The following is a 27,981-nucleotide window of genomic DNA, read 5'->3' on the forward strand; positions in this document are numbered from 1 at the left end:
CCTCGTACACATCAACAATCCACTATCAAGTAGAACGTTACAACCAATCACAAGCACACACCGCTTGGATCAAACTTTCTTCACTCGCGCAGGAGTGGATAAACAATAAGAGAATAAAAAGAAAACAGAGAGATCTCACTGATCACTAGGATGTAGAAGCGCTGAGACGTCGACTCCCTTTCACAAGCTTCATCTCTCTCTCTCTCCTCTCTCTCTCTCTCTCTCACCTTTGATAGCCCTAAACCCTTGCAAAGCTTTAGAAAACCCTCTTGCATTCCCTAGAAAGCCTTAGGTACCTCCCATTTATAGTTTAGGCAACTTCCTTTTGCACTATGGCGAAAACCGCCTCAAATTTTCGATTCGTGCACAGAATCGGACTCAAATCTGCGTAACCTTGACTGGTCGAGCAGTGTCCTCGACCGGTCGAGCGTCCCACTCGATCGGTCGAGCACCTCCCTGGACTGATCGAGCACCACGGGAAAAATAAACCCAAAGTCGCTGAACTTTGAGTCGAGTCAGGGCTCGACTGGTCGAGCACAACCCTCGACCGGTCGAGTGAGGCTCAAGACTGGTCGAGCCTGGGACGAAATCCCATCAAAACTCCCACTTTCCAACCCAGGAAGGATTCACCTTCTTCAAGCCAGCCTGGTTTATACAAACCTCAAATTTACCCTTGACCAAAGTCTTGGTCATCATGTCTGACCCATTATTGTCCGTGTGAACATTCTCAAGCTATAATACCTTTTGTTCCAAAGTATCCGTGATCCAGTGATACCAAATCCCTATGTGCTTCGACTTGGAATGCTAACTTGGATTCTTGCTCAAGTGTATAGCACTTTGACTATCGCAATAGATCACATGCTCCTCCTATTATAGACTAAGTTCCTGTAGGAACCTTTTCATCAAAAGTATCTCTTTACATGCCTCTGTGACCGCAATGTACTCGGCCTCTATCATCGACAATGCAACCACCTTCTGTAGCTTGCTCTGCCAAGAGACTGTTCCCCTACAAACGTGAACATGAACCCCAATGTAGACTTTCTGGAATCTATGTCACCTGCCATATCTGCATCTGTGTAGCCCTCTAACACAGGTTTTCCGTCACTATAGCATAGGCTCAACCTAGATGAGCCTCTTAGATACCGCAGTATCCACTTCACCGCTACCCAATGCTCTTTGCCAGGATTGACAAGATATCGGCTGCAACACCAACTGCATATGCTATGTCTGGGCGGGTACACACCATAGCATACATCAAACTTCTTATTGCTGATGCATAGGGTATCTTCTACATCTCATCCACCTCTGCCTTCGTCTTGGGACACTGCCTATCGCTCAATATGAAGTAACCATCCAGTGGAGTACTGACTGGCTTCTCTGCATTCATATTGAACTGCTCTAGGACTTTCTCAATATACCGCTCTTGTAACAACGAAAGCTTCTTGCTGCTTCTGTCACAGGTTATCTCCATTCCTAGGATCTGCTTAGCTGGGTCCAAGTCTTTCATCGCAAATGACTTGCCCAACTCCTGTTTCAGCCTGTCAATCTTCTTGATGTCTTTTCCCATGATGTGCATGTCATCAACGTATAACAGTAGAACTAAGAAATCACCATCTGAGAACTTGCGCGTGAACACACAATGGTCCGACTCCATTTTGTCATACCCATGCTATAACATGAATAAGTCGAACTTCTTGTACCATTGTCGTGGAGCTTGTTTCAACTCATACAAGCTCTTCCTTAACCTACACACCATATGCTCCTTGCCCTTAACTTTGAACTCCTCTGGTTGATGCATGTAGATCTCTTCTTCCAGGTCACTATAGAGAAAGGCAGTTTTAACATCTAATTGCTCTATCTCCAGATTCATGCTAGCCACTAACTCAAGTAACACCCGTATGAATGTCATCTTCACCATTGGTGAGAATATCTCCTCGAAGTCTATGCCTTTCCTCTGACTGAACCCTTTCACTACCAGTCTCGCCACCCAAGGTTTTTGTCCTCATAGGACCACAAACATTAGAATAAACCAAATCTAATGTATGCACTTTATTAACATGAGAAGCAGATTTAACAAATGGAATTCTATGTTGTTTCCCTGATAAAAAATCAATGCAAGTTTTGAGAGGTATACCTGTCGCGTTTAGAAGGAGCTGCTTCATCGCTAGTACCTGAAGCCCTTTCTCACTCATGTGGCCTAGACGCTTGTGCCACATGTCAATAGCTGAATCTTTCGCTGCGTTCAATCCACCTTTACACACACTGATACTTACCATGTAAAGGGTGCAACACTTCTTTCCTCTGGCTGCGATTAACAAACTCTTGATGAGCTTCCAACGCCCACCAACAAATCGGCTTTCATAGCCATCATCATCCAACCTTCCCGTCGACATCAAGTTGAGGAGAAGGTTTGGGATATGCCTCACATCCCTGAGAACCAATGTGCAGCCCACATCGATCTTCACACAAATATCACCGACCCCTACGATCTTCGATATGCCAGAATTTTTCATCTTCACGGTCCCATAGTCACCTGACTTGTAGCTTGTGAAGAAATCCCTGCGTGGAGTCGCATGAAACGAGGCTCTCGAGTCTATCACCTAGTCGGTGTCCTGACTTGTAGCTGTGAGACATACATCGTTATCTGCTGAAAGAACAACTACAAACCGCAGTGGAGTCTAATTCATCTTCCTTCTCCTTTCCTTTTCCTTTCTTGTCGTTCTTATTCTTACGACATTCATGCTTATAGTGGCTCTTCTTGCCACAATTACAGCATTCAACATCCTTCCTGGTACTCGACTTACCTTTAGATTTATCTCGGGCCTTCCCGCTTTTTCTGTTCTTTCCTCTCCCCCATTCTTGTGTCACAAGGGCCGCTTATTGAGTGGACCCCTGAGACTTGCTCCTTGTCTTCTCATTGAAGAGACAGCTTGTTACCTGTTCTATGGATACCTTTCCGTCTAGCGCGGAGTTACTTACAGACACCGCCAATGTCTCCTAACTATCAAGCATTGAGCTAAGCAATAGCAAAGCCTGTAATTCATCATCCAGGACGATCTTCATGGCGGAGAGCTGGTTCAATATATCGCTGACCTCATTCATGTGCTCAGCCACAGAAACACCATCTTTGAACTTTAGATTCACAAGTCGTCGTATAAGGAAAATCTTATTGCCGACTGTCTTCCTCTCATACAACCATTGCAGTTTCAGCCATAGGCTAGCGGCCGAAGTCTCTATAGACACATGGTGGAACACAGAATCATCCAACCATTGTCTAATAAACCCCACCGCCTTCCGGTCCAATTTCTTCCAATCATTATCAGACATATCCTTGAATTTTGCTGATATGCCTAAAATTGGAGAATAGAGGTCCTTACAATAAAGCAAGTCCTCCATCTTAGCCTTCCATATGGTCCAGTTAGAACTATTAAGGCTGATCATCGTTGATGAGCCACCTTCCATAATTCAGAACTGATCCCACTTCGTTCAATGAACTTAGCTTTGATACCACTTTGTTAGGGGCCTTGCACAAAACCTTAGGATCTAGCCTCCCAAAAACACCAAAATTACAGGATAATAAAGCAATGAAAATGATCAAAGTATAAACCATACCACATGAGATTTTTACATGAAAAACCCTCAAAGAGGTAAAAACCACGGGACCTCGTCCAGATCAACAATCCACTATCAAGTAGAACATTACAACCGATCACAAGCACACACCGCTTGGATCAAACCTTCTTCACTCACGCAAGAGTGGATAAACAATAAGAGAATAAAAAGAAAATGGAGAGATCTCACCGATCACGAGGACGTAGAAGCACTGAGATGTCGACTCCCTTCCACAAGCTTCCTCTCTCTCTCTCTCTCTCTCTCTCTCTCTCTCTCTCTCTCTCTCCTTTGATAGTCCTAAACCCTTTGGCAAACCCTTGCAAAGCTTTAGGAAACCCTCTCACATTCCTTAGAAAGCCCAAGGTACCTCCTATTTATAGTTTAGACAACTTCCTTTCGCACTATAGCAAAAATCGCCTCAAATTTCAGATTTCCGCACAAAATTAGACTCAAATCTGCGTAACCTCGACTGGTCGAGCAGTGTCCTCGACCGGTCAAGCGTCCTACTCGACTGGTCGAGCATCTCCTTCGACTGGTCGAGTACCACGGGAAAAATAAACCTAAAGTCGCTGGACTTTGAGTCGAGCCAGGGCTCAACTGGTCAAGCACCACCCTCGACCGATCAAGTGAGGCTCACGACCGGTCGAGCCTGGGAGGAAATCCCATCACTAGAAGGTTCCAAGGGAACATTAGTAGGGGTCCTTTGGCACCATAGATTTGGGGGGATTTCAAATCCCCTCATTGTTTGGCACCATAAAGTATTTGTGAGTTTTAAATTCTTTCAAAGATGGGGTTGAAATCCCTAGTGAAAGCTTCGATTACATCTAAAATCATTCCAAGAGTTGCATGTGTAATATATGTGTCACTAGACTATTAATACATTGGGCACATGACCCACTAATGATATCCTAAAATAATTATATTATCAATTGTGTCGCTATAATTACTTTAATATGATGATCAACACTGTCCGAACATTGTTCATTTAAATCAACAGTTAAAAATAGTTGGTTAGTCACTCGGATGTGATCTTGTACTTGTGGCCCATCGGAGACTTGGAATTTCATCATGTTCAGGCAAAGTATATATTTCAACTAGTTTATCATAACCGTTGTGTCAAATATCACATACGTTGACTAATTGGAGATATTAAAGCTGATTTAGTAATTAAATTCAAATCCCAGTAAATATATCATGCACAACTACTTTTGGTATTAAAGTTGATTCCAAATCCTGAGTGCCAAACACAACAGGAGGATTACAAATCCATGATCCCAGGCAGGCCCTTATTCCCATTATTTCTTGTAGTCCACTTGAGCTTTGAATATGCTTAAATTTTGGGATCTAACCTAAAATGAGGTGGAAAAAAGGATGAACGACTTGGCTTAAATATATACACATATCACGGTGGCCCCACAGAGTCCTTAACACCACGTAGCTACGTGCCGTGGAGTTTACCACGCAATCCGCCTTCCAAATCATTTGGAAATATAGCAGGACTTGTAAAGCCTAACTTTTCAGAATTAAAGTCACAGGGAAAAAAAACAAGAAACTTTCTATCAAAGCCAAACAGTCCGAGAGAGAGGATCGTTTCTATTTGCGAAATGGCACGACTCTTGTTGGCCAGGACGCTCGCCGCAGCACCAGCTTCCCACCGCCCTCAACCTGCTACTACAACTCCAGCTTCTCTTCATCTCCTCGCCAAACCGTTTTCCTCTTCTTCTTCACGGACAGACCCTCCCCCTGTGAATCCCAAGCCCGACAAGAAGCAATCCCATCGACTCTCTGCCGTGATTGACGCTCTCAATGATCGGAAGCTCCCCCCCGAGCTCCGTGGCCGTCGATCCGACGCTATCAGGTCCTTGTTATTTATTTCTTCTTCTTCTTCTCTCTGTCTTTTTTTTTTCTTTTAAAAATAAATAAATTTGCAAAAGGAAATAGAAGATGTGTGGGTGTCGGTATCAATTCCCTCATTCGATTTCCGTCTTTCTTGATAATGATTGTTCGAGTTATGGATGATGTTTCGGTGGGCGTACTCGTTGCTGCCTTCAATCCGATCAGATGATCCGTTGGGAAGTTTTGTTTTCTATAGGCCATGGGAGGATGCATCAATACCTGATGTAAACCCGAAAGGAAAAGCAAATAAATCAATAAGAAAAGAAAGAGATTGTGGGAAAGATCCAACAATCCTCTAGCCGGATGCTGGAGATCACAAATGCAAGACTGTGAGCAAGCTCAACAGTCCTCTAGTCTAGAACTAAAGATCACTTTCCCTCCCTTCAACAGCCATAGTAGAGAAAAGAAGAAAATTTCATAAAGAGAATATTGATCAACTTATCTTATTCCATAGGACACAGGTCCTATTTATAATCAACCTTACAATCTGTAACAAAAGATATGAAATCTAAAAATCTATGAAATAGGAAAGCTTTTAAGTAACAAAGCATTCTATAATTAAGAAAATGCCTAAAATAAGAAGATACTTAGATAAGAAAATATTTAAAATTATTCCCTACCTAAAAATTAGGGTGTACATCGAGTCGAACCGAGTACAGCTGGCCTCAGCTCAAACTCGGCTCGGCTCGGTCCTCGAGCCTAACTGGCCAGCTCGGCTCGGTTCGGTTAGCAGCTCGGGTGAGTTTGAGCTGAGTTCGCCTGTGCAGCATTTTCACAAACACCTGGACTGCACCTTCAAAATCTCACTGTATGTAAAACAACTATAATGGTTTTACAAGTATTTTATCAAACACCTTCTAAGCAACATAAAAATCAAGAAAAAAAGGGTATTTGTTTCACATACATACCTTCCTTGCCACCAGCCACACTTCGTTGAGTCGTTTCATCAAACACTTGGTGAGCAACATTAATATCAAAGTAACCGAGTCACCGAACTGGTTCGATCCAAGTTCGATTCGAGTTGGGTTCGATCTGAGTCGAGTCGAGCTAGGGCCAGCTCAAACTTGGCTCGAACTCATTTTCGAGCTCAAAAAATCAGCTCGACTTAACTCGAACTCAGCTTCGAACCGAGTCGAATCAAGCTTTTTCAAGTTGAGTCGAGCGAGCTAACCGAGCTAGCTCGGTTCGTGTACACCCCTACTAAAAATAAAGATATGATAGGAAGAACAGATTTCCTAATTTAAAGATTTAAAAAAATAAAATGGGAAGTGATGTTGGCTAAAAAAGGAAGATGGTCCTTTTCTTGTACACACGTGCGAAGCGTGCTCGTGTGAGATGCGGGCCTTTTCTTCAAATTTTGATCAATCGGCACGTTTGGCCATTTGGTTGCATCAATTCCACACGGCTTCGAAAACAACTCGTCCTCGAGTTTAAATTGGTAGTCATAATCTCCTGTGAAGATCCTTGTTTGTAGCGCATCTTCTTCAGCTTCACTGGTAGTTGATGGTGGAGACCTACACGCCTGACGGGTAGTTGGTGCATAATATGGTGTGGAAACACGAACCTTTTTTTTTTTTTTTGTTGTTGTTGTTTCCTATTGCTCCTCCACGTTCTAGACGTTGATCATGACCCGTTTGTCATAGTCCACTTTCGATTTGCATACCTTGATTGATGTTGAGATGGTATTATCGTGTTAACCTCTATGGATTTTGCCACTATGATTGTAGCACTATCTATCTCTTTGACCATCGGATCGTCCATATGTGCCAAACCTTCAGTCTCCTCAATTGGATCATCCATCAGTTGATCTTTTGGTTTTACTTGAAATTCCTTCGATCTGACCATTGATCCATCAACCAATCCAAAGCAAGATTCCTTTTGAGTTGCCACAATATCCATAACCACATCATTCCTTGGAATGCTAGATAAAACATATTGAAGCCCATAAAGCTTTTCCTGTTCATTCAAGGGCTCAAAGCAAGCTCTCACGAACTCCTTGGGTTCCTTGAATTCATTTACAATATCTTCCTTGGATGCTTTAAGCTCCTTCTTGACCTCCTGCAAGTTCTCCTTCCGCATCTTTTGAATATTCGTAGGTGTCACTGACATTTCCGTGCGATAGGATGCTTTTGGATAACCAGCACGTGGGGAGGGGTGTTGAAAGGAATCACCATAAGGCACATGTGAAAATAGGTATGACTCAAGATGATATGAATGGCGATCTTGATCATCGAAGTAACTCGGATAAGAATAGCGCGCTGGATATGGAAAGGCATTTGAGTCCGAATATGGATAATTGCACGACACATGAGAACATCTTCCTATCTATGACATCTTTTTTTTTCTTTTTCTTTTTTAAAAAAAAAGTTTCTCAGGAGTAGAACTTGCTCTGATACCAATTTGATGCAAACCTGAAAGGGAAAGCAAATAAATCTTTAAGAAAAGAAGGAGATTGTGGGAAAGATCCAACAATCCTCTAGTCGGATGCTAGAGATCACAAATGCAAGACTGTGAGCAAGCTCAACAATCTCCTAGTCTAGAACTAGAGATCACTTTCCCTCCCTTCAACAGCCACCGTAGAGAAAAGAAGAAAATTTTATAAAGAGAATATTGATCAATTTATCTTATTCCATAGGACATAGGTCCTATTTATAATCAACCTTACAATCTGTAACAAAAGATATGAAATCTAAAAATCTATGAAATAGGAAAGCACCTAAGTAACAAAGCATTCTATAATTAAGAAAATGCCTAAAATAAGAAGATACTTAGATAAGAAAATATTTAAAATTATTCCTTGCCTAAAAATAAAGATATGAAAGAAAGAGCAGATTTCCTATTTTAAAGATTTGAAAAAAAATGGGAAGTGATGATGGCTAAAAAAGGAAGATGGTCCTTTACTTGTACACACATGCAAAGCGTGCTCGCGTGAGATGCGGGCCTTTTCTTCAAATTTTGATTAATCGACACGTGTGGCCATTTGGTTGCATCAATACCTAGGGCTTGTGGGCTTTTCTATAGTGTTCATTTTTTACAATTTGCTAGATTGGCAACTCATCTACTTTACATGTACATCGACTGAGACTGTCGCAACTGTTGGGCCTGTTTCGGATAGAGCATAGCTTGAAAATCTTATTGGTAAGACAATCCTGGCTTATGTATTTGGTAGCCCTCGATGAGTTGGAAGGACATTGTTAGGAATCAAAATGCAGTGGGGGAAATCAGATGATTTGCCTCCCCTCCCCCTTTTTTTAAGGAAATGCTTGATTATCAACGAGGCCCACAATCTGGACAGTTTGTATAGTGGCTTAGTTGCCACAATTTAAAAAGTTGTATTGCAAGCAGATGATAGTCTAGCTGCAAGGAATTGTACACCACTCTGGTAGAGGTATGATAGAACACGCATGCACACATCGATCTTGCACATAGAATCCATGCACGTCACTCTAAGAAATGGCAACAAAGAGACTAAGAAAGGGGAAGAGAATTCCTAAAAAAGGGTGGCCCTCTAATCACTCTATCATTAGTGAGGGAGTTTGTGCCTGTAGCCTCATTCGTCTCTCCAGGTGCTTGGTGAAAAAGATACATCCAAAGATGGCATGATTTTACCAATCTCATCAAAGATAAAAAAATAAAAAATAAAAAAAATCCATGGCTCCAAATATGGATGCAAGGATCAGTCAACGACATTAGTGGAGTTGCCTTCCATAATCATTCACTTGGAGAAAGACAATACAAAGAGATGTAGCCCCTGACGAAGAGTGTAACGTCCACTTCACTCCAGTCTACGATAAGCAATAGCTGGGAAAATAAATATTCACTTCCAACTTTATCCAAATAAAAAAAAAAACACTACCGGTGCTTCAATGCCTGCTTACCAAGCAAGATACCACCAATTTTCAAATTCCAAGGTCCTGTAGGAGCAGCTCTTCAAATGGGATTGGCCTGAAATTTCTAAGCACATACTGCTTCAAAATGGTTCCAAGTATAAATTGGTAGAGTAATCCTTGGAAATGGATCCTTCATCTTCTCAAAGCCGACCCCGTCACTAATGAGGACATCTGAGCACCATACTAAAGGAGGAGGGCTGAGCTAGTCTCCTTATGGCTAGACAACCATTACATGGGGCCCACTTGGCCCAATTTACATTCCTAGCCACGTTAAAGACCCCACGTGCATGTTCGTGCATCTTTGAGGACCCCACACTAAGAAGATGCACGTGGGTTGCATATAGGAGCTTGATGGACACGTCGGACCGTTGGATTGAGTGGACACGATTAGACCGTTGAATTTTAACCGTGGACCATTCTGACGGTTGGATCATCATCACGGGACTTGTTGATCATGGACCCCCATGGGCCACGAAATAATTTAGTTGTTTAATTTGTTTACATGTTTCATTATTTTTGATATGGCTCATATTTTTGTTGAAATTAGGGAACTAGGAACAACTTTTAATTCTTTAAGTGTTTTTATGTTGAGAATCTTATCTAAGAGCGCCTTTTTGTAATAGGTCTTCTCTAAGACTATAAAGGATTTGATGTCCCCATCCTAGCCATTATGCATGTTATGAGTGAAAGCGATTTCTCTACTTTTGCTTTGAGGTTAAGCAAAAATAAAATTAAAAAAAATCCTGTGATTGAATTAGTGGTGCGAAACCACGGGGAGCGATTCCCTAGTTATCTTTTTTGCTTTTCACTTTTCTCAACAAAGTATTATCTTCAAATTTCTCTTTTCTTCTCTTTCTTTACTTTCCCCATTCTCTCTCTTCTTTGATCTTTCTTTTGCCTCCCTAAAAGCCACATCCAAATTCCTACCCATCCACCCAAACCCGTGTCCGTACGGCTGTATGAACACACGTGTGGGGTTCTCTGTATAGGCGGTTCCCTTCTCCCTTGTCCCTCTTGCTTCATCACCAACATTTCTCTCTATTCATTGTCCCTTATTTCAATCCTAATTCTAAAACCCTAACTTAGATTTTAGAATCCCAAACCTTAATCTATGAACCCTAAATTTCAAAATTCCCAAAATTTCCAGACCCAAATCCCCAAAATCTGAAAATCCCTTGTCCAAATCATAAATCCATAATTCCCACAACATGAAACCCAAATTCCTAATTCTAGAAACCCCAAGTCCTAAAACCCTTAACCCTTAAAAATCTGAAATCTCAACCCGAAACCTCCCAAAACCTCAACCCTAATGTTCCAACCTTAATTCCTCTGGGCCTAGACACCACAAACCCATTTTCCACATTCTCTAGCCCTAGCATGTCAAAAGTCATACAAGACACATGATTTCCATTGAATTCAGATTTAACCTTATGATAGGATGGGGATTCTATCTTTTATAGGTCCTAGTTAATCAGTTATTTATGATATTCGCGTTGCGGGACTATCATAGGCTTGAATTTGGACATGTCATGAATATGAAATTTTCGAATTTATGGTAAATTAGCTTTAGTTTGTCATTCCATTGATCTAGTTAATTTGTCTTTTAATTTCGTGGCATCATATTAGGTTAGATCATTCCGTCCTGCATCACTCATGCTATAGGATTCTCATACAAGAGGCCACCGTCTAGAAGCAAGTTGCAAATTTGAGAAACAATATTCATCCTGTGGCCAGCTATGGAGTTGTGGTCGGCTATAGAAGGGTGGGGAGAACACTTGAGGGAGGGAGAGGTAAGTAGAGCTGAAAAGGGAAACGGGAAGATCCATCTCAAGGGGAGCACTGACTCCCAAAATGGTGCCAAGGGAGGATGGATGGTTGTTTATAAGAGGAAGAAAAGAAAGAAGGAGATTCAATATCGATCGTTATGTGATTATCTGACCTTGTTCATGGAGAGCTTCTCGTGGAATTGAGGTATTCATTTTGTCAATACTTTAGCCGATGCGGTCAAGCGATGGATGTAGCCATTCCTCAGGATAGGAAGACGAAAAAACCTCGGGGCTTCGCATTTGTGTGTATGCAGATAGAGGAAGAGCTGGTTCAAGCTATAGAGCAAATGCATGGCCAATTTTTCAAGGGGAGGGCAATCATTGTCCAGAAAGTTCACTATGGCTCGGATGCACTAGTTGAAGAGAGGCTCTTGCAGGGTGGAGTTATTTGGGGGAGGGGTGGGGTGAGGAAGGAGAGGGTGAGTGGGGCAGTCAGGCTAAGGGAGGGGAGGAACCAATAGTAGGGGTACTAGTGGGGGAGGGAGAAAATGTATAGGGGTAAAGAGAAAGGAGGGTTGCCAAGACTTACGTGGGAGTAGCGGAAGGCAGTGTTCGAAATATCGGTATTGCATTACATATCACATCCTTGGGATATAGATATGTATCGGTTATCGCATGGAATAGATCGTTTGTATTGGGTAATTTATCACACTTTTTGGGAAACATGAGGAAAAATTGGGAAATTTGTTGAATTTTTAATGAAACTTTAGGGATTGCTAAAAAAGACCTTAATACACACTTTTAAATCATAACATATCAAAAACAAGGTGCAAATAATAGGTTTCCTTTGTATAAGGTCCTAAGTTATGCATTGTTTGACCAAACTAATGCAACTATATTTAAATTGAATGCATAATAACATTTAGGGGATGTTTGTTTTGCTGTAAATGTATGTAAATGCATGTAAAAGGGCATAAATGAGTAATTATTGCAAATGTTAGTTGTTTGATAGAGGTTGTAAATACATGATGCTTTCCTCCTTACAAAAGCCATTTGAAAAGGATTGATGTCCATTCGTGGTCCCCACTATGATGTATGTAACATATCCACGTTGTGCATCTATTTTACCGAAACATTTTAGGACATGAGCCCAAAAATGAGGCAGGTCCGAAGCTCAAGTGGTCCACACCATAGGAAATCATGGTCATAAAAGGTTTTTAATGGTAGGCATTCAACCCACTGTTTCATATGGCGCGGTCCACTTGACCTTTGGATTTACCTCAATTTTGGGCTTATGCCATAAAATCAGCTTGCAAAACAGATGGACGGTGTGGATAAGCCACATACATCACAGTGTGCCCCACACGAAATTCACACATCCCTCGGTTTTAGTGTTCAAAAAGTAACCCGTCAACGTTAGCATCGAAAAGTGTGTGGGAGTTACTTTGGTAAGTAATTATTACCTATTTACCAGGATTTACCCTAGTGAATTGGAAAACAAACACAGCCTTAGAGTATATGTTATGATCATTTCATCAAAAAGTCCTAAATACTTTGAAATTAGTCTCAATTGATAGCTGGTTCGAAAAAAAATAATATTTTAACAATTTTTAATTTAAAAAAATGAATTTTATTTTTTGAAAATTTACAAGGACTTAACAGATAATTAGATAAACCCTCATATATGCTTGATTTCATGTTTGGAATTCAACATTGCAAGCAATTTGGAAGAAACTTGGAAATTTTTGAATTTTTCTCAAATTGGACCACCTACAATCAAATTTCGAAATTAGAGTATATATGATAATCATTTCATCAAACACTCCTAAATACTTCGAAATTAGTCTCAATTGACAGCTGGTTGAAGGAAAATTTCGAAAAAAACATGGAGAACATGAACCAATGGATATCGAAATCAAAGCTCAAACTCCATGATTTTTTTCATACAAAACATGAAGAAACAATGGATTTGTGATAATTTGACATTGATTTCACATAATTTCAACAAAAAAAAAGGGATCGAAAATTGAAAATGCTCACCGGATCGAACATGTGGGATATATTGGTACTACCTGTGTGTTTCATATCGCATAGGTGGGAGACAAGATATATCGCCTGATATCGTTGATATTTAAAACATTGGTGGAAGGGTCCTAGAAATGAGAGCCCTGAAGGAGGAAGGAACGACACAAGGGTTCAAATCATGAGGGAAGGAAGAGATATGGGCCTGGAAGGAGGTGGAGGAAGGGGTTCAGGTGATTAGGATGAACCCGAAAATCATGAAGAAGATCCAACTGCAGTTGCAGCATGCCTTATTTGTTCAAACAAGGAAATGGGCTACGGTGAAGGAAGTGCAATCGTGGTTCATGTTGTTGGATAAAGGACGAAGATTGCATAATCAAGTTTTTGGGAGAGACCGAGCTTTGGGTTTCAATAAGGGCAGAATCAAACATCGACTATGTCATAGCAACAATTATCCTCTTCAACGATGGGCTAGTAATAGCAATTCACATGTGGGTAGAAATATCCTTTTCCGGAGAGGTAGATGTCTAGTTCCTCCTATGGGGCATTCCATTGGAACTATGGGTAACAGAAGTGTTCAAGGCAATTGGTTCGTGTTGGGGGAAGGTTACGGCCATTGAACCCCTAATACAGAACGGAGAGGAGATTAGTGTTGCTCAGATATGCGTGAGGAGAAGGATGATTCTGAGGGATCTAACATCAATAGTGATCTATGTAGGGAAAGAGAAAATAGAGGTTGGGGTGATGAGGGAGTTAAGCTGGGGTGTTCCATGCAGGTGGGGGGAAGAATGCAAGAAGAGAGGTGAAGGAGAGGGGGCAGGGAGACGTGAGCTTGGTGGGGAGAAGGAAGGAGTACCAATTCGGGATAACTCTCATCAAAAAGTCCTTATTGAACCTTCCTATTTATTATTATCTCTCTATACAAGTGCCTGAAGTCAGTTTTGAAAAAGTTGACACGGGCTTTTTTATGGCAAGCAGTTGAGGAAAGATGGGAGGTCTATAAGCCCTTTTTTTTTTTTTTTTTTCGGGGGGTCCAAATCCTGGATTCTATGAATGTTGCTTTATTAGGGAAATGGGAATGGTGATTTGGATCCAAAGTAGGCAAAGGCCTTGGAGAGAAGTTATTGCACACAAGTATGGGGTTCAAGAGAAGGGTTAGGAGCTGAAAAGTTCATCGCATTATCCTGCATTTGGAATATGGAAGACAGTTAATTTAGTAGGGCCCTACTAAATTAATTTTTGGGAAGATCCATGGTGAGGTGATAGACCCTTGGAACTAGAATTCCCATCTTTGGCAAGGTTGGCCCCATTAAAGAATATATCAGTGTCCATATGTTTCTCCTATGATGGAGAAAGAGGAGTGTGGTGTCCCCCATGTTGAAGAGCCTTATCAGATGAAGAGGCATAAGAATTTGCACAGCTATTGGGGCGGCATCATAACATTCTTCCTCGTTAGCTCTTCCCCCTGTGTAGAAGAGCCTAATCAGATGAAGAGGTAGAAGAATTTGCATAACTATTGGGTGGGTTCATAACATCCAACTCTTGTTAGCTCTGGAAAACTGTTATGGTTTGGAATGCTCACCCATCAGGTAAATTCTCAATCAAGTCCTTTCACAAGATGATTAGAGGCCATGAAGGGTCTAGGGGCCCAAAATTCTTCCATGTGTATTAGTTCCCCCGAAGGTCGCAACCTTTGCTTGGCAGGTCGGGTGTAATTGCATCTTAACGATATATTCTCCCAAACATTTGTCTGTTGTGCATGAATGAAGCAGAATAGGTAGATCATCTCTTCATCCATTGCCCCTTTACGCAACGAGTTTGGATCACCTTCCTAGCATCCTTCGGCGTCATAGGGTTGATGCTCCAATCGGTTGTCAATATGCTTTGGGCCTGCATGGCACCCATCTTCTGAAGGAAAGGCAAGAAATATGGTGGTCTGTGTTGTTAGCAGTTTTTTGGAACATATGGAGGGAGCAAAACTAGCAATGCTTCCTAAACAAGCAAGGACCATGGGAAGAAACGGTGTTGCTTTCTAAGAGGAGGGATGTTATGGATTGGGCATCGGGATGAATAATGTAAGTGCAAAGGAATTGAGATCTATGTTGAGACCGTAATTTGCGTTGGAGTTGGGGTAGTAAAGGGGATTTGTTTTTCTTTTCTACCTTTGATGTACATAGTAGGTTTGGTGGGGTTTTATTCTTTGTTGTTTGACTGTTGTCATTCAGTTTGTTAATAAATTAAATTCGTTACTCTCCGAAAAAGAAAAAAAAAAAAAGAAAATTCAAAGCTCATAAGGCATCATCACCTTTGAATCCTTTGCAAATCATCAAAGGAGACATCTTTTGATGCTCCAATAGTTTGGCCAGTTTGAAAAGAAGGAACAAAATGGATTCTTGTGATCATAGGACCTGTGGTATCATAAAAAAATTCTTATATTCTCTCCTTCTAGATGCCCTAAATAATAACAAAACGAGTATCCTCCATAACATTCATAATGGAAAGGGGCCAACTTTCCAACCTCTCATCTTTTTCTTGACTTCCTTTATTACATACCAAACAGAATGATGCAGGACGTGAATTTAAATATGATATGCAAGTTTTCAGGCTTAAATCACACCAATTCAAAAACAATCACACAAATTCCACATCCCACATGAAAATCCAAACATTCAATTAAAGGGGAATCTATGCGGGTCCAAGCCGACACTGGTTAGGACTGGACCAATAAAAATTATAAACTAAACGATGTCAAAGGGAAATAAAATCAACCACTCATGCATAAAAATCAGTCCCTAATCCAAGGGATTTCCTAATTTCAATTCAAGGAACCCTAAGGTGATAAAAAGGGGCAAATCAATTAGGGATCATGTAATCTAGGGTTAGGATTCATGAAAAACAGCTATGAGAGAATAAAAGAGGATAAAAACCTGAGCCAAAAGATGATCCTGCGTGTGGACAGCAACAATGGCCCAGACGGACGTGCGTGTGATCCCGGCCGCACGTGTGTGGGGCCCACTATTTAGAAAAATGCTACCTTGGCCCTGGTCGGCTAGGGATGGACTCTAAAATCCTCAAATCTCAGCTCGATCCGATGTACGGTTTGTGCGTGGTGCTCCGCTGAAATTTCAGCTCACCTGCGGGCCGAAATCTGGAAACCTGCTGTAATGAAGAAATCTGATGCAACAAAAGGACAAATTCAAAGTACAGATGGTGAGGGAAGATGGAAAAAAAAGATGATGGAAGATAGGGGTGAATTGGGATCGATGTAGCTTCGCACCACGGTAGTTAGCCCTTTGAAAAGGGAGGGTTTCGCACCCACTTTTGAATTCTTCCACAACTCACGAAGAGAGCAGAAAAATAAAGCAAAATTTTTTTATTAACTTCAATGAATGAAAAGAACTACAAGGGATGCCTATTTATAGGAAAACCTTATACCCCAAAAACTTGCACCATATGCGCAACCTATTACTTGGTGATAAAGTAAACTAAAATAAAAACCAAACAAAGAAATCTAAAGCGTTCACGATGTTCTAAATAATAACAATAAGCAAAACCTAAAATATGAAATCAATCCGACTAGCGGGCCATGGTCATGAGATCCCATGATGGGCTTTTCTTGATTATCGGGCCCATTTTTTTAAACAAAAACTCCGTCTTTTAGCATGGGAGCCCTCCCTGGACGTCGTCATCGATCCAGATCGACGGTGGGGCCCTCCTTCGTGTGTACATGCGTAGGGGGCGGCGTGTGTGCGCATGATGTCCCCATCACAGAACCTATTCATCATTGATATTGATCGTTGGGATTCAATTGTAAAGCTTGTGAGTACTTGCTATCTTATGGAAGTAGCATGTATTCCAGTCTCCCTCTTTTAGCCACTTATATATGGAATTCTGTCACAATGCATCTCTTCTTTTTGCAGCACATCCCCAAACTTCTCTTTCCTCTCTATCATGCTTAGATCCTACTAATTCCGTTCTTCTTCACTCTTTATAACAACTAACTTTGATTGGAGATGATCTTTGATTACTCTAATATTCCCAAACATTTACTATAGCCCCCAGGAGATAAAAGAGGAGAGAAAGCTATATCCAATGGACACGGATCATACAGGGACACTGTGACCAAGGTATTCCATAACAGTAACAACAGCAGTAACTGTCACTGCCGTTACTGTTACGATACGTGCCATAATGGCCGTTATATATATATATACACCACCTTGATGTGTGACGTACATCCATCCCATCAATCAGATGCACTCTTCCATGGTGAGCCATGGGCCTAAAGATCAGGCCAATCCATGACTTAGGTGGGCCACACCATAGACAATAATTGACAGTGGATGCCCGGCCCGCCCATTGAAAACTTTCTCATTGTATATAGGGCCAAGTGAGATTTGGTTTAGACATCCAGCCCATCCATTGTCTATGTGCCACTTGGACGAGGGGTCATGCCAAATTTCGGGCCATTCTAAAACTCAGGTGGGCCCTACTAAGTGCTTTAGATATTTTAGCCATGATTTCCCATAGTTTCAGATGGTGTGGCCCACTTGAGCTCCAGATAAGACTGACTTTTGGCACATCCCATAACCTAGAGGGGGCCTATAAAGTTCACGACATGGATGTCCATCACACAACACAACGGGGCTCATAGTGCTCGACATAATAGGAAGCTCCCATGAGGTCGACCTCATAGTACCATTTCCCATATATATATATAAACCTATTTCGGTCTCGTATGGACCGTTATGGGTCAATTTTTCCATAACAACCATTGCATAACCATTTTGGAATACCTTTACTATGACAAGTGGCTCTGTCAAACTATCTCAGGCCTAGAAAGCTGGCTTGAAGGAAGGGGGAGAGACGCACAAGGAGTTGTAAATTTGGAAGGAGGAGACTGAGTGAGGAACAAGGCTAAAGTCCAACAGCTAGTCATGGAGAATGCAATGGAGGTGCTATAATGGAGTCTAGCGGCCCAAGTAAGGGAGGAGCCTCGATTAAAGATCGACAAGTGTGGATGGAAGCTTGTTGCAACCTTGAGGAAGATTATATCTTAAAGCCTCTCCGGGGCAAAGAGCTCTAGATCTCCCTCAAGCCCCCAAGAACCTCGATCACATGTCATCATTGACGCACTTTTCAATGACGGTCCAATCATCTCCATTTGTGAATGGTCGAAGAGGATGTACGACTTCAAGGACACAGTGTTGCTGATTTGGGGGATTCCCTTGGAACTGTGGTTTAAGGATATGCTCCTAGTGATTTATTCTTTTATCGGTGAGGTCCTTGCCATTGACCTTTGGACGGAGTGTGGAGAGGAGCTCTGAGCAGCCCACATCTACCTAAGTAAGAAGAAGCTCATCCCTGAGCTTACTCTTATTCCTATAGCCATGGGAGGAGTGCATTGAGGTCATGGTGGTGCAAGAGGCAAAAGGGAACCAAGCCACCTTTTGAAAGGACCTCTGACGAAGGTTGGTGGTTCTACACTACTCTAGGGAAGTGTTTGTTGGATAGTGATGACGGTGCACGAGCCTCTCAGTTGTACAAAGCAACACGACGAGGACAAACGGTGGTATGTGGTGAGACCCTGCCTGTCTGGTCGACATGTGGTACTGCTCTTAGCTGCTTTGTAGTGATGGTGGATGGTGCCACCCCTCCCTCGCTAGTTGTCCTTTCGGCGTCAGCCCCCTCGACACGTGCCTACTTGAATAGGCTCGATGGAGCCTCTTTGTTGGGTAAGGACACGCAGACGCTTCTCCAGAGCCAGGCGGTGTGGAGATCGTGCCTCGCACCACTGCAACAATCTTATCGATGTCAGCGATAACAAGGTAGACAAGACGGTTTTGCTTACACGTGGACTAGGGGAGTCTGCCATCGAGACAGGTGCCAATTGCACGGTCGAGTCTACACCACGTACCTCCCCTCTACCAACTATGATGGCACATGTCTAGTTTCATTCCCACGCGGTGGATGACCTGTACCTGGCCATCATGTGCTCCCCTATAGGTGTGACTCTCACGTGCGAAGCCCCTATTATTTCCTTTGATGTGGGTCTCTCTCCCTTTTTGGTTTTTTAGTGCCAGAGAGCAAGAAGGATGCCATTGTTGGCTTGTGCAACTGCCCCCCTCCCCTGGCATGATGTTTTCAGTATCGGTGCAGATGGATGTATTGCACCCTCGTGATACAAAAACATGTTGGGCATCACATGAAACATTGGATTTATCACATAATGTATCATTATTTTTGTGAAAAAAAAAGGAAACATTGGGAAATTGGTCAAATTTTTCAATGAAACTTCATGAGATGTTAAAAAAGACATCATTACACACTTAAAAATCAAAAGATCACAAAAAAACAAGTATACAGTAAGTTTCCTTCATTGGGGTCCTAAATTATGTGTTATTTGATAGAAGCGATGCAACTATATTCAAAATCATTTAATATCATCTATAAACCTAAGAAGACATGTATGAAAACACAAGCAATACATTAAAAAAAGAAGTAGAAATATACCTATGATGTGCCATCAATATGCATGTGTAGTTGTGTACCTCAGGCCCATATTGAGTTACATGGCGGCTTAAAGTCATTATCTCTATCTCAATGAGGGAAACCGCCTTAACTGGGTCAGATTTCCCTAATTTCTCCCATTTTCCCCAAATTTGCAAATTGAAGGTTGAAATCCATGATTGAGCATGCAAAATCATGGATTTCCATCTTTATTGTAGTGATTCCAAGTGATTTACAACAGCAAAACTGATTAAAATTGAAAAATCTCACCATTTCCTATGCAACCCACTCTTTGATCTTGATTTCCACACCAAAATCACATATTCCTTCAAAAACATCAAACAGGGTTGGTTGATTTCTGGTTAGGAAGGGATCAGAAGCAAATGATTTGAGAGAAAACGAAACTTTACCAGGTTTTGGCAGATTTTCAGTTTTTCGTAGGAGGGTGTAGGTTGGAATTGTATTGACGACGCATATCGATGGTATCGTCAATACTTGGAAGAATATATCGGCAACATAATGGAAGTATCACAATATATACATTGCGATCTATAACAAAATACCGACCAATACTCGGAAGTTGTAACACTTTCAGGTAGTTCTAAATCGATGACATAATGAAAATATCATAATATGTACATTGCGATATATAATAAAATATCGGCCAATACCTGGAAGTGGTAACACTTTCGGGCGGTTTCGTATCGTTGACCCATCGATAACGATAGTGTCGGCCAATACTATCAATGTTGCAAACACTGGCCAGGCTAACCCAACTCAGTTGTATTCAAAAGAGATGTTTAACCCGAAGAGTGGGTCCTCGTCGCTCAGCCCCATGTCCTTAAGGTTGTGCACGGAGTTGTCTCAAAAAACCTCATATTCCCTCTAAAAAATCGAGAAGGGTTCGTCAATTTCTGCTTAGAAAGGGATTAGAAGCAAAATATTTAAAAGAAAATGTGAATTTTCAGGGTTTTAGGGGATTCATTTTAGTGAAAGAGGGGGAGTGTCAGTTGGAATTATCAATGATACATATCAATGGTATCATTGATATTTGGAAGAATATAATGGCTAAATAATGAAAATATCACAATGTATTGATATTTCCACGATATACATTGCAATATTTAACAAAATATCAACCGATACCTAGAAGTTATAACACTTTTGGCCAATTTCTTATCATTGACCATCGATACTGATGGAATCAACCGATACTATCAATACTACAAACAGCCTTGGTGAACCCCACCCAGCCGGATTCAAAAGAGATGCTCAACCCTAAAGAGTGGACCCTCATGGCTCGGCCCCAAGCTGCTGAGGCTGGGTGCATGGACTTATCTCTGGGGAGTTATCTTTGCAATGATGAGGCCCTCTCGAATGCCTCTCCTAGTCGGGAGCTTTGGTTCAAGGTGAACAACTCCACCCCCCTCATCGCTACTCTCTAAGAACCCACTCCTTATCCAAGGAAAAGTATTGGATCGGGGACGCGATCATTCAAGTCGACAAGATTGCGTTTCTCTTTCTGTGATTGCAATGATGACTATGTCGCCCTATTCCAATTTGTAGAGGAAAGAGGATCTCTTAAATCCCATGCATCAAGTCAAAGGAAGCCTTAAAAGTCTCTATAGGGGTGGAGGGAGCTCATCAGTCTCAAATCATTCATCAACTACAACACTAGCTCTAGCTCCAAGAGTGCAGAGAAGGGTAGAAAGGCTAAGGTCGTTATATAATGAAGTAGCTCAATTGGAACATTAGAGGCTTGTGGTGCAAGCAAAAGAGGACTCAGGGCAGGGATACCTGCGTTAGAGCAAGGTATTCCATGACGGTAATAGTAGCCACAATGGCCACCACCATTATTGTTATGATACGGGCTATAATGGCCTTTTTTCTTTCCAAAGAAAACCTGTATTGGCCCTGCAACAGGCCATTAAGGGGCCATAACTGGTCATTTTTTTCCAAGATAATATAATCATCGATTAACTGACTTAACCCCCTCCAACCCTCTTGCACCCACTGAATTTTCTTTCTGAATCATAGTTAATAGTGCATTCAAGACTGAGCAGCTCATGCCATCCTCTCAGAGATTTTTTCATCTTTGACGCTTGCAAATCCCATTGCCTCTGCGCTCCTCTGCCTTGCACGAACCGGAAAAACCGTGTAGACATCCCGAGCCCCACAAGACATCCCCAACAGGTTGCACACCCTTTCTAGATCATCCTCTGACCATTTGAGTTGATCCTCCAATATGTTGTTACCCCTCTCCATTACAGGCTGAACCTCTGTTACCATCCCAGATATAGTCTGATAGCCCATGCCAAATTCTTCTCTCAAAGATGCACACAGGGGAATGATGACCAGCGCCTCCATCAAATTGGCAATCAAAATCTATCCAGCTCCAGTGTAGGCCTTTCCACAATCACCATTTCCTCCTGATAAGTCGGGATCCCTACCTTTTCGAAAGCTTCATCATATTCAATTCTATCCTTTGATTGATAAGATCTGGAGTCTTCATTCTCACTCCCGAGCGCCACCACAGAGCCAGCCCTGTAGTTCGGAAGAAGGTACAGCTCCCATCATTAAGGTTCTCGTCTGTCTCCTCGCTATGAGACACAAGCTCCTCACGGTCCTTTAGACTTCTAATATCAATGGGTCTCTGATATATAGGGAGCGAGCAGTTCCACATGTTGGAATTAAACACAGGAGTCAAGTAGGAGAGGAAATAAGTGCTAGCATAAAGTGGGCCCCATCAGACATAGTGTCACCGCCTCGTTCTCGTCTTGGACTTCTCCCCGCCACAAGTCGAAGCAGCCATCTTGCTCACCATCCTCATGAAGACAGCCATCAGCTTTATCAAATAAGACAACTCCCATTCTCATATCATTACGCCATGTCGGCCAAGCCAACTTCTGACCCTCTACGAAGCAGCCAGCAACAGGAGTACATGTCCTCGCTAACCCAGGCTTGGATTCAGAACCATGAAAAATAGGCCTTTAATGTGCATATCAGCCGATACTGATACATGACTACCATATCAGCACTGACACACCCCATCTCGGTCCATACGACCCAAAATTTCAAGCCAGGGTTGATTCCACCCCACATCAACACATCTGCATCGGCCAGCATGCTACTGATATTTCGATCCATGATACTAGCTATATGAATCCACACCCCTCTAATCGTGATGACCTCTGATAGACTCTACACCTTTGCCTTTACAATTTTCAAAGAGGATCGTGTCATGTCATCCTTTAAAAAAGCCAGGATCCCTTCCCACAAGCGAAATGAAACAAGGAAAGAAATCACAGATAACCCTGCAATAGAGAAGCTTGATGCCCCTAAAGGAGACGATAAAAAATCCTCCACTAACTTGAGTAACAAAATATCTTCAAAAGAGACTCTTACTCTCTCTACTACAAGTTTGTGAGTATTCCCCATCCTAGAATCCACATGTGCTCGTTTCATCTGAATGCTCTGAGATCCAATTGCATCTTAAAAGGATCTCCCCTTGCTTTAAACCAGCTCCATTGTTAGCCATGGGAATTGCTATCTCTTCTTCTTTGTCAAAACTATGCATCGAATCCACCACTTTGTGATTTGGACCCTTTTCTTTTGCATCTGATACCAAAATTTACCTCCTCCAACCGATTTGCCACTTAGCATGCTGATGGCATTAGATGCTTCATCTTGGTACCAAAATTGAACGAAACCAAAACCCCTATTTTGGCCTATATTTCTGTCCCTTGGAATATAGATATTTATTATTGACCCAAATTTCCCAAATATCTCTCCAAGATTAGATGCTTCAAAGGAGAAGGGAATGTTTTTGATGAATAGGTTGGAAGGGCCTCGTTCCCCCAAATTTCCTTTACAGTTTGTCACCTAAATCCACTCCCCCATATCAGTCCTGGTTGGTCCCCCAAATTTGCTAAGGTGTCATTTCTTAGTATGTGATGTGGTGTTGAACCCAAGGTTTAATGTATTGTCTGAAACCGATATGTATCGCCTAATATGTACCAGTATCACCGATAAATGATACAACTGTATTGGCTGAAATAGTCCAATACAGAGGCGATACGGAGCCATATTTCCAGTGAACGATATGATACCTGATACACAGATTTAAAATCTTGGTTGAACCGATTTTGTTCTTATTATTGATGAATTAATTGCTAATATCAATTATGAGACCACGTGATGAATACTATTTGTAGATGATATGGTTAGAGCTGGGCATCGAGTCGAGTCGGACCGAGTTAGGGCTGACCCGACTCGATCCGGTTTTGAAATATGCCTGACCCGAACTCAACCCAACTTGATTTCAAGTCCAGGATGCCTGACCCAATCTGAGTCTGGTATGCCCTGGACTAATCCGGACCGAGTCTGAACTGGTCAAAAGTACCGAGTCGAGTTGGCACCGAGTCGGATCGAGAGATGAGGGATGGAGTGGAGAGGAGAGAGAGAGAGAGAGAGGAGGGTGGTGATGGTGGTGGGTGGCTGCCGGATTTGGAAGAGGAGGACAAGGGAGAGAGAGAGAGAGTTTAGGTTCAGATTGGGGTCGGGTGCGGCGGGTAGGTTTAGAAATACTTAAAAACTAGGGTTTTATATATATATATATATATATATATATATATATATATATATACCCGAATCCGGGTCGTGTTACTGGGTAACTTGGACTCGACTTGGCTTAAGTTTGAATTGGGCAAAATCTACTCGGTTCGGACCGACTCAACCATTCGGTTCAGATCGAGTCAGGTCCGAATGAGTCGGACAAGTTGGGTTAGTCGAGTCAAGTCGTCCTGTGCCTAGCTCTAGATATGGTATTGATTAACGACTAGAAAATGCAAATGCTAAATCAGAGGTTTGAAAGAAGATTCCATAGTCTAGGGGATTTTAAAAATTAGCAGAATCAAGATAAGACTATTTGGAATGCAACTTTTTTCTTCTTTCTTTCTTTCTGTTTTTTTTTTTTTGGGGGGGGGGGGGGGGTCGGAAGGTGACAATCTATTCAAAACTAAAAGCAATAAAGACAACAATGGCCAGGCAATAAAAGTGATCCTCTCATCAATCAGCAGTAACAATGCAAACATAAAAACACTAACAATAACAAGAGGAATCCTGGGAAAAAAAAAACCCACCCTAGAAAAGCTGACTGCAACTTTCTAAACCCAGTGCAATTCCCTGAAAGATCCTCTATAGAGTAACATGGAATTCCTGCCTCAATAACGTCCAGTGGATAATCATTGTTAGAATTCTTTTTTTAAGAATTCAGCAAAGCGACTTTATCCAAAAATAAATAAATAACTCCCATCTCTCTTTCCATGAACCCCATAAGATGCCCGTAAAAACTATCTTCCAAAGGATCTCTTTTTGGCATTTGATTGGCCTACAGTGCCATTCCATCAATATAAATGGAGTTATTGAAAGACCAGTCCGAGCCGATCAAGGAAAAAAGTCCAAACCTCCCTCACCAAAAATGCAATGAAAGAAAAGGTGGTCAATTGACCCTTCCTCTTTCCTGCACGTGAAACACATATTGGGAAAGGCCACGGTGTGTATATATATATATATATTAAATTATACATTGCTAAGATTTTATTTTTCATACAAAACCCAATCAAAAGGTTTTAACCCTTGGTGGCATAGGAGGAAACTTTAGCACAAGGATGAGAGTCACCACTAAGTGTTAGTTCTGAAAATACTGAATGGAAGGATTTCGCCAAGAAATTACCATTTGGAGGCCATCTAAGTTTTCCTATCGATGATCGAATTGTCAATATGCACATCACTCTACCTGTTTAGTAAGTTTGCAGATGGAGTTGGTTGCTCGTCAGAAAGATTCCTTTGCAGCCTAAAGTTCTGGGCCAGGCTACCTCCCATTATCTCAGAGCAGTCTTGGACCTTTTCTACCTTTCCCATTGCAAGTGAGAACAAGGCTTGATATGAAGTTGTCCAACCATGCATCCAGATATTTTAATTCTGGATAATCTGCAGTTCCTATGTTGGTCATTCAAAAAATGTGACTCATTACAGTAGGAATTGTTGAACAGCCAACAAATTTGTAATTCCCACATTCTTTTATCCAAAAATTAGAGGTCAGACTAAAAAAAAAGTTTTCAACAAGTCAGGCTAACAATACCATTTTTTAAAATCAAAAAGTAGTCAGACAACCATTGAGTATGTGTAGAAGACAAACAAATGTGTTTCCCATTTCGCCCCTCTTTTATGATATTTTTTCCTTCTCTTTAAAGCACGCTACGGTCTCCATAATGTATCCTATTTGGGCCCCTGTTGCACCTCTAGCACCTATATTTGAAATCTTGATCATATGCTTTCTTCTAATCTATAACAATCATTTGTAGATCTTTCCTCTTAACTCTATACTTTCCATCAATTTTCTAAGTAGAAAAATAGCTTCCACCGTTAAACTCACTGAAATGAAGCCAAACATTTTTATATATTCTTCACTGCCCACTCTCAGAGCTTCATAGCTTGATTCACAAGATTGATTCCCTAAGCAATTATGTGCATCTCTGTTGTTCTTGTAGACAGGTATTATGATGCTTCTCCACTCAGCTGGCTTTTTTGTTGGTTTGTTTGCAAAACTGTATTGAAATGGTTAATCTAGCCAAACTAATTTAATTTCACATGGTATTTTCCTCACTTCTATATGTATATCATCTGGCCACATAACCTTTCCTTTCCTCATCCTTGTTAAGTCATCTGCTTTCCCTACCTGAATTCTATGATTATACACATGCTTCAATTGTATTCTTCAGTGTAAGAACAAAACAATGGTTGGTTCATAATCATGAACATCCGACTCTTAGGCAGGTCAGAGACTGATATCGTTAATGTTGTGGAGCAAAGAATATGGCATTCGATGGAAGAAGGCCAGTTTGAGAACTTACCTGGAAAAGGAAAACCTCTAGATTTTAGTAGTAACCCGCATGCAGATCCTGCAGAAGACACATTGTACAGAATTCTCTCAAAGAATGGATGTGCACCTGAGTGGGTCGAACTTAACAAAGAGATACGATACAAAATCACCCAATGGAGATCGGCTCTAAGAAAAGCTTGGGCTAACAGAACAAATGGAAATGATCCCAAATGGGCAGAAGACTCGGAAGCTTTGAAGGCGCAACTGCATGACATTAATGATAAAGTAATAATTTACTATCTCTTCATTTTCATTTACAGTCAAAACATCTAAAGCACCCAATATAACTTCAACAAGCTGTTGCATGGATGCATGGACTGAGTTTCTGTGTGACAAATTCAGGTTTTTCGTTATAATCTCATCGTACCATTTGGCCGCCAGATGTTTGGCCTTAAGTGGGAGAAAGAAATACATCAAATGCAAGAGTGATCTTTTCAATTCTGAAGTCGGTTGATGGCGGGAGTATGTCGAGGTTAGCATGTGGAGGAAATGGATATAGTGGAGAGGCCCTTGTAATTGCATAGTTCGACTTAACTATCTATATTTCATATGACATCTCACTTGTATTATTTTATTACTGCCTATGTTCATGCATTGATATGTAATACATGCATGTGTGGATGCCATTGCATACTTAATTTTATTTTTTTTGTGGCAACATGTAACTTAATTTTATGGGGAGTCATTATTGATGCATAAGCTTGTATCCTACAAAAGAGAGGATGATACTACCATTTCACAAAAGAAAATAAATCTACATTCAGACCAATTTATTTATCAATTTTGCTGATACTCTGCAATAATTGATCTCAACTTCAACATTTCATATTGGCCAAGTTGTTTTTGTATTCATGCATGAATCCACATGCTCATTCACTCATATTGTATAGACTTTAGAGCATAAAAGTTCACGACTCATGGAGTTTTGCGCTTCCAATCTCCCATGAAGATTGTTGAGGATCGTGCCACATGTGGTTAGGATGATGTGAGCTCCAAGTGGTGGTCGAGTCTGCAATGTTGGGACCATGATAACGGAAGAGTGAGAGTTAAAGAGAATAGATGCTCAACACCAAGGGATGCTTTGATGCCATCGGAACTATTGCAAACCTCTATGATTCAAATTTTATATTGTTTCTTGCCAAATCTCGTGACTATGATGCATTAGTATCGGCAGCTGAGCTCAACATTCTTAGAGGGGAAGATCCTCTCTAGCAGTCCTCTTGAAGGCACACTAAAGTAGCATCAAGGGTGTATATCTATAATTTTTTTACCTGCGGAGGTGGATATACAAGTTCAATGTAGCTAATTGATATAGGACATGAAATTAAATATGACATGCAAG

General features: G+C 41.3%; 1 protein-coding gene across 1 annotated transcript; it reads left to right on the forward strand.

Moving 5' to 3' along the window:
• The first annotated feature begins 5,152 nt into the window (after nt 1–5,152).
• Nucleotides 5,153–27,420, forward strand: LOC131248876 (uncharacterized). Its single transcript, XM_058249373.1, has 3 exons — nt 5,153–5,470; nt 26,534–26,864; nt 26,982–27,420. The coding sequence occupies exons 1-3, from the start codon at nt 5,217–5,219 to the stop codon at nt 27,066–27,068; spliced, it is 672 nt and encodes a 223-aa protein (XP_058105356.1). The 5' UTR covers nt 5,153–5,216; the 3' UTR covers nt 27,069–27,420.
• Nucleotides 27,421–27,981: the final 561 nt, after the last annotated feature.

This window comes from Magnolia sinica, chromosome 6 (assembly GCF_029962835.1).
Source record: "Magnolia sinica isolate HGM2019 chromosome 6, MsV1, whole genome shotgun sequence".
Taxonomy (NCBI): domain Eukaryota; kingdom Viridiplantae; phylum Streptophyta; class Magnoliopsida; order Magnoliales; family Magnoliaceae; genus Magnolia; species Magnolia sinica.